Consider the following 16,096-nt stretch of genomic DNA (forward strand, 5'->3'; position numbering starts at 1 on the left):
AAACAATATTTCATTGGTTGATAATCAATCGTAGATGATAAATTGACGAATCAGCATCAAGAAATGTTAGAAAATTATTATTATTTCGTAGAATCATTGTTAATGATAATCATAGACTGATACAGAGACACACATTCTTGCTACAACGCAAAATAATTAATATTTTAATCTAACAATTAATTTTGTTAAACTAAAATCACTGATAATGATTTTAAAGTGTTTTTCTAAAATCCTGAACTCATCATTGATTCAATCAAGACGAGGTGTTCATAGATTAGCAATATTTTCAGATGCAAATGCCAAAGAATTTGTTGGAAAAAAAACAAAAGTTCAGGTTAGATGATTATTTTATTATTCACAATTAATTTCAATTGTTTTCAGTGAATAATAATAGGTATTAATTAATTGTTTATTTGTTTTTTTATCATTATCATCAAGCAATCATCAATTTTATTGATTATTATTTTTATTGTCATCATACAATTTATAAATTGCTAAATTTACTAATAATATTTTTAAATAATTTGTTTTAGGGATGGGTACGAGCAGTACGAAAAATGAAAGATAATGTATTTATTGATATAAATGATGGCTCAATGAGTAAACATTTTCAAATTGTTGTTAAAAAATCAATGAAACCAAATAATTTAACATACGGTTGTAGTGTAACAGCTACAGGACAAATATCATCACCATTAAATGATAAAATTGAAATGTTAGCTGATGAAATTAATGTTATTGGTGATTGTAATTATGAACTTGGTTATCCATTTTATCCTAGAAAAACATATAGCCAAGATTATATACGTCAATATTTACATTTAAGAGCAAGAACAAAATTATTTTCAAGTATTTTACGTATACGTAGTTTAGCAACATCAGCAGTTAATGATCATATGAAAAATCGTGGTTTTATTAATGTTCATACACCAATTATAACGTCAAATGATTGTGAAGGAGCTGGTGAAGTTTTTAAAGTTATTCCAGAGAATCAAGATTATCTAAAAAATATTAAAAAAGAATCACAAAATTATGATGAAGCATTTTTTAATGCTAAATCTTATTTAACTGTTTCAGGACAATTTCATTTGGAAACACTTGCAAGGTGATTTTATATAATTTACAAAAATAAAAAAAAAAACATTTTAAATAACTTTGTAATAATACAATTAATATTTCAGATCATTATCAAAAGTTTATACATTTGGTCCAACATTTAGAGCTGAAAATTCAAGAACACGATTGCATTTATCAGAATTTTATATGATTGAAGCTGAAATGGCATTTATAAATAAAATTGAACAACTTACAAATGAAGCTGAATTATTAATAAAACATATGACAAATGAAATATTTAATAATTGTGCTGATGATATTGCAACACTGGGTGTTAATCCACCAAGTTGGTTAAATGAAAAATTTTTATATTTAACATATAACGAGGCTATTGATATTTTAGAAAAAAATATTGACAAATTAACAATTAATATTAAACATGGTGATAATTTATCAAAAGAACATGAATTATTTATTGTTAATTATTGTAACAATATACCTGTTTTTATAATTAATTGGCCAAAAGAAATTAAGCCATTTTATATGAAAGAATGTCAAGATGATTCTACCAAGGTAAAATTATTAATATCCATTATTTGTTTTTTTTTTGTTTCAATTTATTGATTATTTTATTTTGAATTGCAAGGTTGATGCAATGGATCTATTGGCACCAGATGTTGGTGAACTATTTGGTGGAAGTTTGAGAGAAGATAATTATGATAAATTAAAAGAAAAAATTCCAAAAACATCTGATATTGAATGGTACCTTGAACTACGTAAATGGGGTAATGTTCCAACAGGTGGATTTGGAATGGGATTTGAACGTTATCTTCAAACTGTACTTGGTGTTTCTAATATCAGAGATGTCATTCCTTTTCCAAGATGGGCCCACAATTGCAGTTTATGAAATAAATATTTTCAGGATGTTGTAGATTTCATTTAAAACCTCATAATTCCTTGATAATTTTTCCTTCAACTTTTCAAATGATTATTTAAAAAAAAAAACAAAAAAGAATGGCTTGTCTAAATGATGAGCAACACAAAAAAAAAAAAACTAAAACAAGTTGAAGCTTCAACAAGCTTCAACAAAAAAAAAACAACAAAAACTGATGACATCTTTCACAGGTCCTGGTTCCTCCATGTCGATTTTTTTTTTTTTTTGATCAACGTTGATTTGGTGATTAATTGCATGGAAAAGGTTCAAAGGTTTATTTGATTTTTTTTTTTCTCATTGATCCAACCTGAGAATTGTTGATTAAATGAAATTCAACAAATTCAAAAGTTGAATAGAAAAAAAAATATCAGTAATAAATAAAAAACAACATAATTTTTTTATTATTTCTAAGATAGGATATTTTTATTAATTAGTAAAACGAACATACAACTAAATTTAAAAAAAAAAAAAAATCATTATTTATTATCATTATTTATTTTGCCTATACATTGGCATATTTCTTCTGACGTTGAAAGCCTGAAAAAATTATCTTCAACTTCTTCTTCATGTTGCTTAATTATTACAATTACAATGTTGTAAATTTTTTTTTCCATTATTTCTTATATTTATTAGTAATTTTTTTATATTTATTTGAATTAAGGGATTATGGATTTTTAAGGGGTGGTAATGAGAATGGAATATGAAAAAAAAGTCACCCTCCAAGATGATAAACAGTTTTTTTTTTTTTTTTGTTCATTTTTTTTTTTCTTCTTTTTGTACAACAAAATAATGTTATTATTCTATTTGATAAATTTCTTAATTTACGAAAAGCTAATATACTCAAAAAAGTTATTAGCCTATTTCTCATTTTCGTCTTTTCATTTTCAATTTGTTGGTTTTGTTTTTCCATCACAATGCCATTGTGAATTATGATTTTATGTACAATTTATAACAGATAATTGTATATCACACATTTTGTACAACCTCATCAAATTAAATCGATGAAAAAAAAATTTAAAAAAAAACGAAAATAAATTTAAAAATCATTCGAGTGATTTTAATTCAATTATGATTCTAATGAAAAAAAAAAAAAAAAAAAAAGTGGTTAAAAGAGCTTGAAATACAAGTAATTGATTTCAAATTTTTTTTTCCTAAATTTACTAATTAATTTTTCAAATTAAATTTTTAATTTTTCATTGATTAGCAACTCTCATTTAAATAATCATTATTTTTTTTTTGAAAGTCAATTTAAATCGATTGTTATTAACCGAATAAAAACATTTCAGTCGATTATTTTTTTTTGTTCTTTTCGAAACCCTTTCAAACAGACATACAAAGTACAAACAGTATGAAAACGCCGCCGCAATTTCACTAAAATGATAAATTCTCAAAATAATAATAATGAATTTATTGTTTATTGTTTTGTTGTTTTTTTTTTCATTTAAAAATCATCGTGTATTATAAAATCTATTTTTTTTTCATATATATTTACATTATTTTAATTAACAGACAAAAGACGTTATCTACTTGACGATTTAAATCATTCATTCGTGCATTTATAATAAAAACCAATCATGCTCAACATATACACATTTTTAAGAAGATTTAATCGTCATTTTTTTTATACACTCAATACAAACGACTTGACTTGATGATTTTAATATTTTATTTTCAACAAATATCCATGTCCTTTAATTAAATAATTATTAAAAAATTAAAACAAAAAAAAAAAAAAAAATCTGATATTTGAGGTAAATGCTTGAGGACAAGATAAATGAAGAAAAAAATAAATAATTTCTTTTTAAAAAAATATTAAATCAAACCGTAGATTGTATAATAAGACCATGAATTTTCTAATTATGATGTTATTTTACTTGAAAAATTTATGACTACGACGATTAATTAATTTAATTTAATTTTAAATTCCGTTTTTTAATTTTAAATTTTTAATTGAACAGTTTTCAATTATTGAATTAACTGTTTTGTTTTGTTTAAAAAAAAAATTTGTTTGCTATTATTTGAATTTACATTATAGAACAAAGTCCAGACATTTCTTGGCCTTTTTCTACAGTGGGCAATACAGCTAGTTTCCTACCTTGAAGAGTAGATTTAATTGATGCTGGAAGTAGTGGTCTTTGGTCTTCAATTACTGTATCAAGTTGTGGTTTTTCTTTTGGTTCTTCTGGCTCTTTGTTGTTTGTTACAAGTGGCTTTGTTATATTTATTTTAATACGTGATGGTGCTGATGGCATTGTTGCTGGAGCTGATTCAAGTTCAACATTTCCATCAATTGAACTTGTTACTGCAGTCATTGTTGTGTCAACAACTGTTGTTATCTCAAGAACAGGCACCTCAGGTTCTAAACAATAATTAAAATCTATTATTAGCATTGACCAAGAAAAATAATTGTAATTTAAATTAATATTGTAAAAAAAAAGCTCTTACCAGGCTCTGGATCAATTGGTTCAGTTTTTATTACGACATTTTCAAAATCAAAAGGTTGATCTTCACAATCAGTAATGTCAATTGGTTCTATTTTTATTTGGACTTTATCAGGTGTACATTCCATCAAATCAGGCTCATTTTCTGTATCATCAGTAATATTTATTTCAATCTCTGGAATTTGTTCAACTTTTTTCTCAACTTCACTAATATCATCATCATCATTATTATTATCTTCAACATGATCAGATTTTGTTTCAGTTGATTCATTTTCATTTTCAACTTGTTCACTTTTTGTTTGAGTGTTTGTATCTTTAATAATTTCTTCAGCATTATTATCTGCGATAGTATTTTCAACAATTAACTCATCTTTTGACTCATCAGTTGGCTTATCTTCTGATTCATTTTTAAATACAGTTTCTTCAGTTGTTTCATCATCCATTGATTTATCAATTGATTCATCGAGATCATCTTTTTTATCCTCTTCCATTTCTGTCATTGATTCATCAAGTGCCAAAGCTGATTTTTCCAATGATTGCTGATAAAATATAAAAATTATTAATTTATTTATTTAAAATTAATTTAACATTAATAATAATTAAATATTTGAAAAAAATTGAAAATCTAAATGACAAACAAATTAATAATTACAAAAGCACATACCAAAAGACTTTTTTCCTATCATTATTAATTTTTTCGTTTAATTTTATGTTTTTTTTTTTTTTTTGTTTTATTTGTTTTGTTTTGTTTTTTTTTTTAGCAAGAATGAAAAGAAAATTTTAATTTTATTAAAAAAAAATGATTATAATCATCAATAATTTTAATTATAATTTTAAATAAATAATATTGACTAACCTTATGATCTTCGAGGCAAAGTGGATGATAATTTTTACCCTCAAAACAAACAGCTGGTTTTAAATGCCATTCTTCTTTTTCTTCATTATAAAATGTATCAAATGCATCATGACAAACATGACAATGTGCATCTTCATCATTACCAGCAGGTACACTAATAATAATACCATCTTGTGATAAATCATCATTATTTGTACCATCCATATCAGCACTTTGTTTTTCAGTTTCAAAGAAACTCTGTGCACGTTCTTCTAAATCTTCAATTTCTTCAAATTGTGTCCAAATATTAACATCATAATACCATGGTCTTGAATGTGTTTTTCTAGCAGTATCTCTTTCTTTTCTATTTTGACGAAAATGCCAATCTAAATGTTGACTATATTTTGTTGCTGATTCTGGTGCAAATCTAACACCACAAGAACTACATTGCATACCACTATACAATGTCAATACTAATGCTGGTTGTTTTATTTTTAATGTTTCTGGTTTATCAAATGATACTGCAATTATTTCTGGTTCTTTTTTAGTTTCAATATTTGTTTTTTTAATATCACTATTATCAACTTTTGGAACAATACCAGTTGCAACCAAACGTTGAAATAATTCATTCATATCAAGTTTTAATGGTAATATTGGATTATTTTGTATATTACTATTATTGTTGATAATATTATTATTTGTAATATTATTATCATTAGTATGTTCAGCTTGATATGATAAACCAGATGATGGTGCCATTGATGATGATAATGCTGAACTTAACATATCAAGTTGAAGATCAGGTTTTATATGAGTATTAAAATCATTTGGATCTTGTGAATTTGTATCATTATTATCAAATGTTTGTAGTGAATTAATTGTTGATAATCCTAAATTATTATTATCATTAATTTTTTGTTCTTGTAAAATATTTATTGACTGTCTTTCAATTGTTTCTAGAGATGGTGAATCACCTTTCATACCCATTATTCTAATATTACCAGCACGTATACCACGTGGTAATATTGAAAATCTAATAAAATGTTTGTTATCACCAATAATAATTGGTTTTGGTAAACCACCAAAACATACTGGAAATGGACGACCATTTAATAATACAGTTTTTAATGAATCAATAAATTCTAATGTATGTCGTTGTCCATCAAGTTCAAATAATTGTGGTTTTGAATCAAGAAATATTGGTACCATATTTCTTGCATTTATTATTAAATTAATTTTACCAACAACTAAATCAATACGTTTAATATTACCAATTTTAACTTGTGGTGGTGGTCCTTCAAGTTTAATATTAACTTTTTTATTTCCAATATCAACAATTATTGGTGGACCACCAAAATAACATTCATACCACATATCATCAATATATAATTCACGTGTTGGTGCACCAAGACGTATACGATGTACTTCATTATCAAATATAAATTCTTTATATGGTTCATTAAAACAACATAATATTGTATCTTTATCATCAATTAATATTGCACGCATACCATCTTGAAAACCAATTTCACGTGGATCATCCCATGACATAAATACAACACCAGTTTGTCCATAATAACGTATTTCACGTGGTACACCATCAATATTTATTGATTTCATTGTATCTTTACCAATTTCATTGAGGATTGTTTGATCTGGTGATGGTACATTACGTAAATCATTATTAATCATAATATCATTGTGCAAATTGCTATTATTATTATTAACAATACCAGCTGTTAAATCATCACAATTTGTAATATCATTTTGTACTGATAATATTTGATTAATTTGTTGTTGATGAATATTATTAACACCACCACTATTACTATTATTACTATGAATAATATTTGTTGGACCATTTATTAAATTATTATTATTAATATTATTAATATTATTCATTGAATTTAATCCAGGTGGTGGTAAAACAAGTGATGGTATTTGTGGTGGTAATGGTGGTGGTGCTAATGGTGGTAGAGGTGGTAATGATAATGGTGGTGTTGCTGTTGTTGTTGTTGATGTTGAACCAGTATTTATTGACATTAATGGTCCATTCATTGAAGCCATGATATTTTGATTTATTCTTGGTCCCATATTTGCATTAAAACCATGTGAAAATTGATTAAAATCTGGTCTCATTGGAGCAAAACCACCACGTGGACCTTGCCATGGACCAGTTGGACGAAAATCATTATTAAATGGTAATGGTGGTGGTACTTGATGTGCCCATGGACCAGTTTGTTGCCATGGATGTTGCCATCTTGGTCCATTTCTTCCACTATTATGACCATGATTATCTCTATTATTAACACCACCGCGATGATTAATATCTGATGATGTATCTGGACTTGAATTACCAATATCAATATTTTTTTCCCAAACAATTGAACCAATTTCTTTTTCTTTTCTTTGTGCAACTTTTAATTTTTCTTCTTCATTCATTTGCCAACATCTTTGTATTATTTTATGATATTCTGATTGTAACATTGTTCCTTGATTATATTGTTCTTCAGCTTGTTTCATAAATATTTCAATACTACGATCAGAACTACGATCTGATTTATCATTATCACGACTACGTCTATTTGATCTTATATCATCATCATTAAATGAACGTCTACGATCTTTATTATCATCTGATAATTTATTATAAAGTCTTTGACGGCTTATACGATCTTTATTACGATCTTTTGAACGTTCTTTATCTTTTTCATCAGAGCTTGATTGTTTATCACGATCATTTTTAGTTGGTGTTTTTATTTTTGCCCAACTTGCTTTATTTTCTTCAGCTGATATAACTGGTGGTGGTGGTGTTGGTGGTCTACCAGCTTTTGGATTTGTCAATGTACGTAAATCAACATCTTCATTGCCAAATAATCTGCAAAAAAAATATCAAAAAAACAAAATAATTAATTTAAAATACAAAAATTTAATTTATTTATTTTAAATAAAAAAATTAAACATACGCATCAAATTTCTCTGCTTTAGATTTTTTTGATACTCCAGCCTCAATATGATCAGATGGTCTTTTTCCAGAACTTGTTGGAAGCACTCGAAGATCTAAATCTTCTTCTAAAAAAAAAAAAAAAGAAAAATAATAAAATTAAATATATTAAAACATATTCATCACCTAAAATAAAAATATATAAAGCGAAAAAAAAAAAGCAACTGACTTTTTTCAATTGATTGTATTGGAGAAATAATTGATGCCAATGGAATAAGTGTTGCTCGTAAATCCTCATCTTTACTTGCAACTTCAGCAAGATTGTCATCATCCCCATCGAGTCCCATATTACCCATATTATCAGAACTACAATTATCATCTTTATTTCTTCTCATGTAATTACGTGATTTAGCATTTTGACCAGCAGCTTTAAAAGTTGGTGGATGTGGTGGTGATACAATAAGACTTCCAGATTGTTCTTCTTCCATTAGATCACCAGTATTATTAATATTTAATGTTGATGATTTATTATGATCACTGGTACGTCTTGGAATTCTATAAGGTGGACTTGGACTACGTTTTCTTGACTTTCCAATTTTTTTACGAGAATTTTTAGTTAAATCAGATTTTGAGGATTGTGTTGGTGAGGACATAACACGATTGGAATTAGGTGAGGATGAATCAGAATTATCTTTTATTCTAATTGGACTTGAATCCCTATCAATTTTCGATATTTTATTTGGTGATATTTGTGGTTGTTTTGATCTAGATTTACCACCAATTTTTCTACTTGAATTTTTTGATGATGACGACGATGATGATGATGATGATGATAATGACAATGATGATGATGATGATGATTTATCATTTTTTGAATTACGATCATTACTTAATTTCATATCACGACCACCATCAATACGACGTAACTGTGATGATTTTCCAACATCATTAAAATTATTACGCGATGATAATATACCAATATTTGTGGAATTTAATTGACAAACAGAATTTTGTTTTTGACTTAATCCTGTTGTTAATGTTGTTGAAGTTGTTGATACATTATTATTGATACTATTTAAATTAATACGTATATCTTTTGTTTTTTGACTCGAACGATTATTCAAATTAGAATCTTTATCTTTACTTGTGTTACTATTATTATTATTATTATTACTATTATTATTAATACAACTACTACTACTATTATTATTACTACTACTACTATTACTACTATTAATATTACTAACACAAAAATTTTTATCATTGTTGTTAGAATTATTATCATTATTACTAGTTGATAATATTGATGTATTATTATCATCATCAATATTATTAATATTATTATTTGACATCATAGGTGTTTGTTTATTTTGTTGTTGTTGAATTGTGCTAGTTACTGATTGTTTTGTTAATAACTGCTGTTGATGTAATTGTAATTGTTCAGAAAGTACAGTAGTTGTTATTTGATTTTCTGGTAAATAATTATTAATATCTTTATTTGTACGTGAGCCAATTCGTAATTCAGATGTTGCTGATGTTGGTATATCATTTGATGTTACTTTTAAACGGGGATCACGAGATATTTGTTGACGTGCTGATGCAACTAGTAGACTATTTGCTGGTGATATTTTTGGACCATTTGTTGTTCCAGAATTTTTTAATAAAGATGCTGTTGCAGCAGGAAACTAAAATAATTTATTTAATTTTATTATTTAAATATAAATAGAAAAAAGAAGCTTTATATCGCGATGATTCTATTAGATATTAATTTATTTGTTTTGATTTTCTTACCTGTTTTGAAGGTTGTTTGGTTGCTTGGCTAGGTACAACTGGAGCAATTGGTTTACCAGCTGTTTCAGTTGTTGGAACTACATGAGCTGTTGGAACAACCTAAGAAAAAAATAACAAATAAATATTATTAATAAATTTTATTTATTATATATAAAAAAAAAAAAAAAAAAAGAATAAAAAAATTACATTTTCAATTTTAAATGATGATGTTTGTTTATCAAAATGTCTTTTTTGTTGTTCTAAACTATTTTTAGCTTGAAGTAATTCAAGTTCAACTTTTTGTCTTTGTAATTCTAATAATTCTTTTTGTTTTTTTAATAATTGTTCTCTCATTGCAGCTTCAGTTTCAGTGTCAACATCAGATTCTTTTTCTGTTGTTATTGGAACCAATGATGCAGGAGTTGCTTGAGACTATTGAAAAAAAAAAAAATAAAAAAAAATATTCAATCATCTTTGTTTTTCATTATATACAACAAATAAATTTAATCTTATTTTGTTTATTTATTTATTTACCATAGTTAAAAAACGAGGATTAAGATGAATTGATCCTGATGGAATTCCTGGTGGTGGATCTTTAGCAACTGGCCAAGCTGGATCCATACTACTAACTCGTAAATCAAGAGAATATAGTTTTTGAGGAGAAAAAACATCTTTCCATGTTTGTCGTAATTTCCACATACTTGATCTCGTTGTTTCATCAACCTGTTTACTCATTAAAAAATCATTTGAAATATTGCTACTGATTAGCAATTGTTCATATTATTTTTCATACTATATAATATGAAAAATTTCAATTCCAAATCCAGCGACAAATAATTTTTTCTATTTTAAAAATATACAATAAAATTTAGTTGTAATATTTCATCGATTTTTGTCTATAGCACCATGAGGGTAATGAACTATCGACCAAACTAGAATCATTCATTATTCGTGATATAAAAACATTTAAAAAAAAAATTCTAATAATCTTATTTATTCTCCAAAGAAACATCAAACACTTTTTATTTTTTTCTCTCACTAATTTAACATTGAAAAATAACAAAATAAATATATTTTCATAAAATTATTGTCGCTGTTTTTGTATTAAAAATAAATAAATAGATTAATAATAATGAACAATTAAATAAACAATTAAATTACCTTCTCAAATACACCAGAAAATGTTTTGACAATTTTTATGGCGAAGAGATTTAAATATGCTCCACTAACATTCTTGACGATTGAGTCGATGAGATAAAGGACTGGTAGCTTGATCTCGGGTCTCACCTGAATAAAACAACAACAACACTATCCGACTGTTCCAAACACGTTCACTTCCATCTCGATATACATATATATAATAAATTATTTACATTTATTTATATATATATACCAATAATAACTAAGTACTTATAAATTAATAAAAATAATAATACTCTTAAATCTAATAATAACTGTTGTTCCTTTTTTTTTTTTTTTGAATTTATTATTAAATAATAATTTATCATCTTCAAAGTATCACCATCAAGTTCTGCTTCACAGAAAAAATTAGAAAAATTAAATAAAAAAGTAAATAAATAATACATATTTACAGAAATATTGTTTGTTTTTTTTCTTTTTTAAAGAGACAGTAGTATATTTTTATTTATCCACTCGATTAATGTCCAAAATATAAATCTTTTTAATAAGTAAAATAATTAATTTAATAATCAATTTTTATGTTTTTTTTTTTGATCATTTATTTTCTTATTTTTTTTTGTTTTTTTTTTTGGACACATTATTGCTTGTCGAATTTCAGCCGAAGAGATATGTTGGATATTATATTTAGATAAATATTATGATATGTATTGTTGATAACAAAAAGATATAATAATGTTTAGATAATAATAAAAAAAAAAAAATTTATAAGAAATAGAGAAACAAGAGTAAAAAAAGAATGTTGAGAAAACAAACGATAGCGGTGTGAATGTTCGATGGTGTAAAAACGGTACTTTATTTGTATTTTTTTTCATTTTATTATTAATTATTTTTTTTCCACATTGTAAATTCATAATACTGAAATATCACAGTCGTCTTTTTTATTTTTTTTTGTCAATTATTAACTTTATAGTTTTTTTTTAAATATATTTTTTGTGTAGAACACGGTGAAAAGCTGAAAATAAAAACCTGCCTATCTTCAAAGTTGTATTTTATATAAATTTATTTTTTTTTATTTATATTTTCGATTAGAATTGAGAAATATATTTTAAGTGAATTTTTGTGCGTTAATGCTCGGTGCTGACATTCGTGAGCTTACATGTAAAAAATAATTTTTAAACCCCGACAATTTGTACCCAGTCGTTTCGACTTGAATAAAGCCTTGATAATAATTTTTTTTAATTTTTTAATATTAAAATAAAAACAACGAAAGAAAAAATGTATAAATAAAATTATTTAAATGACTTTAATTTAACTTTTAAAATTTATTGAACTTTTTTTTTTGTTATCTGTTGTTTTTAAATAAAAAACTGATAAAGTATCACGACAATTATTCCAAAAAAAATATAAATAAATAAACAACACATTGTTTTTAATAAAAATTCAAATTCATTAAATAAATAATGATAAAAATATTATGAAAATAAATCTCTCAATTATTTAATAATCATTGCAAAATATTTATACAAAAAAAAAAAATAAAATAAATGATAGTTATTTATTATAGTTATAAATTATATAATTAGAAAATAAAAAAAATAAAAAATTCTCAGCTTTATTCAATCGACTAACAACTGGGTTTTAAAATAAAAAAAAAAAAATTTCATAAAATGTCATAATACAGCATCGTCGTTTAAATGTATAAACATTCAATAACAATAAATTTAATGACAAGGAATAATCAAGACATTGTAATATCGTCATTGGATAAAATATTTACTAATAATAAAAAATATCCAAAATGACAAACTACTATTTCACTAACATTATTTAATAATATTATTGATAGCCTAGATAAACTTGTTATTATTTTATCCCAATTTAAGTGAAAATAAATTTCAACTTTCTAATACTTTCAAATATAATTTTCGTGTTTTTTTTTGTTTTTGTTTTTCATAAATAAATATTTAATAATAAATAAAAAAGAAAAAAAAAATATAACAAATATTGGATATAACCTTGAGATTAATAAATTATTTTTAAAAAAAAAATTAAAAAAAAAAAAACAATTACAAATAAATTTTAAACCGATTTTTTTTTGAATTATTGTTTTTGTTGAGAAAAAAAATGAAATATTTAAGGGTTTAACCATGTTTGATTTAGTTTTTGTTTCTTTTTTTTGTTTTAATAATCGCTTGTTGTTAAATTTATTAAACTACGGATGATAAATAACCTTTTCTAAGTGATTCTCAACGGCTTCGACGATTGCTGATGCGTGTTCAACATTGTCATCGGCAAGCATTGTTAGCATATTGATAAGAGGCTTGCTGTTTAATGTTAAATCCGATAACGATGAGATGTACTCCTCAGCAATTTCCTTTGATTTTGTAGATGTCATTTTGATTTTTTTTTTTCAAATGATATTGTAAAACGTCAAATTAAGCTGTTAAAATCCTTTGCCAAGTTGACAAAATTCCAAATTCTAGATAAAAAAAAATACAATAAATAATTAGTTGTTTGTTTTTTCAAAATTATTTCATTATAAATTAATTAAATATGATTTAACACATCATCATATGTGTAAATAATATTAATATTTAATAATTTACAAAATTGAGCAATAAATTTAACAAAAAATTGCAAATCTCATCAGTTTTTTTTTGTGTTAAAAATAAAATAAAAAAATGTTGTAAAGTCTGGTTATTACAAGATGAATTTAGATGTTTTATTGAGTAATGACATTTAAAGAGATCACTAAATTACATTAATGTCAATAATAATTTTCCTTTTTTTTTTTATAAATTATACGTTTTTTGAGGTTAAAGCAATTATTCAAGGTAAATTATTGATTTTGTTTGTCAAGTTGTTCAAACTTTTTAACGTGACATAAAATCACCTGTTCAATTAATCAAATTAACAATTATACATGTATGATTTATATACAACATTAATTTTTAATTTAAAAATGAAAATTATATTTACTAATGAAAAAATAATGAGTTCATTGAGTTTATTTTTGGAGTCATGTTAAATTTATGTGCGTTCATTAAAAAAATATTTAAAAAATAGAAAATTCTTAAAATAATTATTAGAATTATGGAACCATATTTAACAGGTATTCAAGCAACTGATTATCATGTTACAAATTTTTATAAATAAAAATAGAAAATTAAATTAAAAAAAATAAAAAAATAATCGTCTCAAATGTCAATGTTTTTTCATATCTTCACACGGCAACACAACACAGCTACAACACATTTTTATTTTATTTTTTATAAATAATTTACTAATCTATTTTTTAGCTATCTTAAAAATTTATATTAATATTACTAAATAAATTAATAAATTAGAACAAATAGCTATTTAATAAAAAAAAACTAAACTATCATTAAAAAATCGCATTATTATTATTATTTTTTAAATAATTTATATAACTGTTAAAATGAAGTTTGCATTAGATAAAAAAATAAAAGAATAAAAGAATAAATGAATTATTTATTAACTTATTATATTATTTATCAAGATGCACATGATAACAGATAAAAAAAAAAAAAGCTTTGGCCTTGATGGAATGTGGTGAGGTACTTGAAATAACCAAAAAAATTTCACCAGATTGATTAATCTCTCTAAAAAAAAACAGCTAAAAACTACAAAATTAATATAAAAAAACAAAAAAAAATAATAACAGCTGTATGGACTCGCGACATAACCACGTAGACAATAAATTACTATTTATTGTATGACAAAAGGATTAACAAAAAAAAAGTAACAGAACGATGATGATGATGATGAAAAAAAAAAAAAAAAAAAACGACAATTTGTGTTAGGTAAACTGGACATTTTTTTTGTTAAACATCTTATCGAATATGGTGAAGTTTAATGCATTACCTTATCGTGGCATATTTATTTTTAGCTGGCTATTATCCTAGAATATTAATAGATGTAAAATATTGATGTAACAAATTAACTTTTTCACCTTTATCACAATTAAAAAAAAAAAAAAAATAACACACTACGGTTGATTTACTTGCTCCTTTTTACACTGCGTACGCGAACGTTAATCTCTGTAAAATAAAATGGCGGCTTGTGTGTTGTTTGCTTTTTTTTTTTTCTCTTTTTTTTTTTGTTGAATATATTTTTGTGTCGATGATTGTGATTGGTTGGTTGCATTAACAAAACATGGCGTTCATTGAAAAATTGACGAATCACTAAATGCCATATATATTTGTTGGCCTATTAAAATATTCACATTTAAAAATGGCGTTGATGTTGGTAGACTTGATTTAAAAAGCGCTATATTTTAAATATTTTTATTTTACATAATTATTATTATTATTTATGTATTATTTGAATCATGAAAACTAGGGGTCGACTAGTCTTGATAATATAAATAAAATTTTAAAAAGGAATGGAATAAAAAAGAGTCGATTTAAAATAATGCTAGAAGAATTTTTTATTTATTTAAACATTGTTGTTAAATACATGATTAAATTTAAAAAAAAAAACATAATAAAATTAGAGGTAATTAAACAAATTAAAATTACATTGAAAATTCAAGTCAAAAAATTTTTTAATTTATTTTATTAATATTATTAAATGCATGATTATAATTAAAAAAAAAATTGAAATATTATGGAAAAGTTATTTTGTTAAAAATAATTAACTAAAAGTAATTTTGATAATTTTTTTTTTTTTATTATTTTAAAATAGTTTTATAAATTTTTTTGTATAAATTTTTGGGTTTTTTTTTTTATTAATATAATTACAATTATTAGAAAAATTATTTACGTATTAAAAAAATTATTATTTATTTTATTTTCCGCAATTAATTGATTTGATTGCTAATAACATATCAAATGTAAAAATATTAATATTAAAATATAGTCAACAATTTGCGACAGTCATTTTGTTACATAATACATAATTTTTATATTTATTTTCGCATAATTATTATTTATTATTTATTAATATTCATTCCA

The 16,096-nt window shown here is 24.0% G+C and overlaps 2 protein-coding genes across 3 annotated transcripts; one reads left to right on the plus strand and one right to left on the minus strand.

Annotated features, from left to right (window-relative positions):
• Nucleotides 1-81: 81 nt before the first annotated feature.
• Nucleotides 82-2,979, plus strand: LOC122858809 (probable asparagine--tRNA ligase, mitochondrial). Its single transcript, XM_044161969.1, has 4 exons — nt 82-334; nt 534-1,105; nt 1,182-1,629; nt 1,703-2,979. Exons 1-4 carry the CDS (start codon nt 206-208, stop codon nt 1,961-1,963), a joined length of 1,410 nt encoding a protein of 469 aa, XP_044017904.1. The 5' UTR covers nt 82-205; the 3' UTR covers nt 1,964-2,979.
• LOC122858808 lies at nt 2,849-15,199 on the minus strand. Of its 2 annotated transcripts, XM_044161968.1 has the most exons (12): nt 15,131-15,199; nt 15,006-15,042; nt 13,351-13,599; nt 11,142-11,267; nt 10,515-10,703; nt 10,188-10,412; nt 10,002-10,100; nt 8,440-9,895; nt 8,233-8,338; nt 5,288-8,144; nt 4,436-4,970; nt 2,849-4,349 (listed from the first exon to the last, which is right to left on the minus strand). In XM_044161968.1, exons 3-12 carry the CDS (start codon nt 13,513-13,515, stop codon nt 4,015-4,017), a joined length of 6,093 nt encoding a protein of 2,030 aa, XP_044017903.1. In that variant the 5' UTR covers nt 13,516-13,599; nt 15,006-15,042; nt 15,131-15,199; the 3' UTR covers nt 2,849-4,014. The 2 variants fall into 2 exon arrangements, with proteins under 2 accessions (XP_044017903.1, XP_044017902.1); XM_044161967.1 differs by having other exon boundaries at nt 15,006-15,188.
• Nucleotides 15,200-16,096: the final 897 nt, after the last annotated feature.

Source organism: Aphidius gifuensis, linkage group LG6 (genome assembly GCF_014905175.1).
Source record: "Aphidius gifuensis isolate YNYX2018 linkage group LG6, ASM1490517v1, whole genome shotgun sequence".
Taxonomy (NCBI): Eukaryota; Metazoa; Arthropoda; class Insecta; order Hymenoptera; family Braconidae; genus Aphidius; species Aphidius gifuensis.

Excerpts from the sequence above, each read along its gene's own strand:
- LOC122858808 (XM_044161968.1), bottom strand. The coding sequence starts at position 13,515 with ATGACATCTACAAAATCAAAGGAAATTGCTGAGGAGTACATCTCATCG. Across the intron at positions 10,704-11,141 it reads TTTCTGGTGTATTTGAGAAG|GTTGATGAAACAACGAGATC; the intron begins GTAATTTAATTG and ends ATGAGTAAACAG. Across the intron at positions 8,145-8,232 it reads AAAGCAGAGAAATTTGATGC|ATTATTTGGCAATGAAGATG; the intron begins GTATGTTTAATT and ends TTTTTTTTGCAG.
- LOC122858809 (XM_044161969.1), top strand. The coding sequence starts at position 206 with ATGATTTTAAAGTGTTTTTCTAAAATCCTGAACTCATCATTGATTCAA. Across the intron at positions 335-533 it reads GAAAAAAAACAAAAGTTCAG|GGATGGGTACGAGCAGTACG; the intron begins GTTAGATGATTA and ends AATTTGTTTTAG. Across the intron at positions 1,630-1,702 it reads GTCAAGATGATTCTACCAAG|GTTGATGCAATGGATCTATT; the intron begins GTAAAATTATTA and ends TTGAATTGCAAG.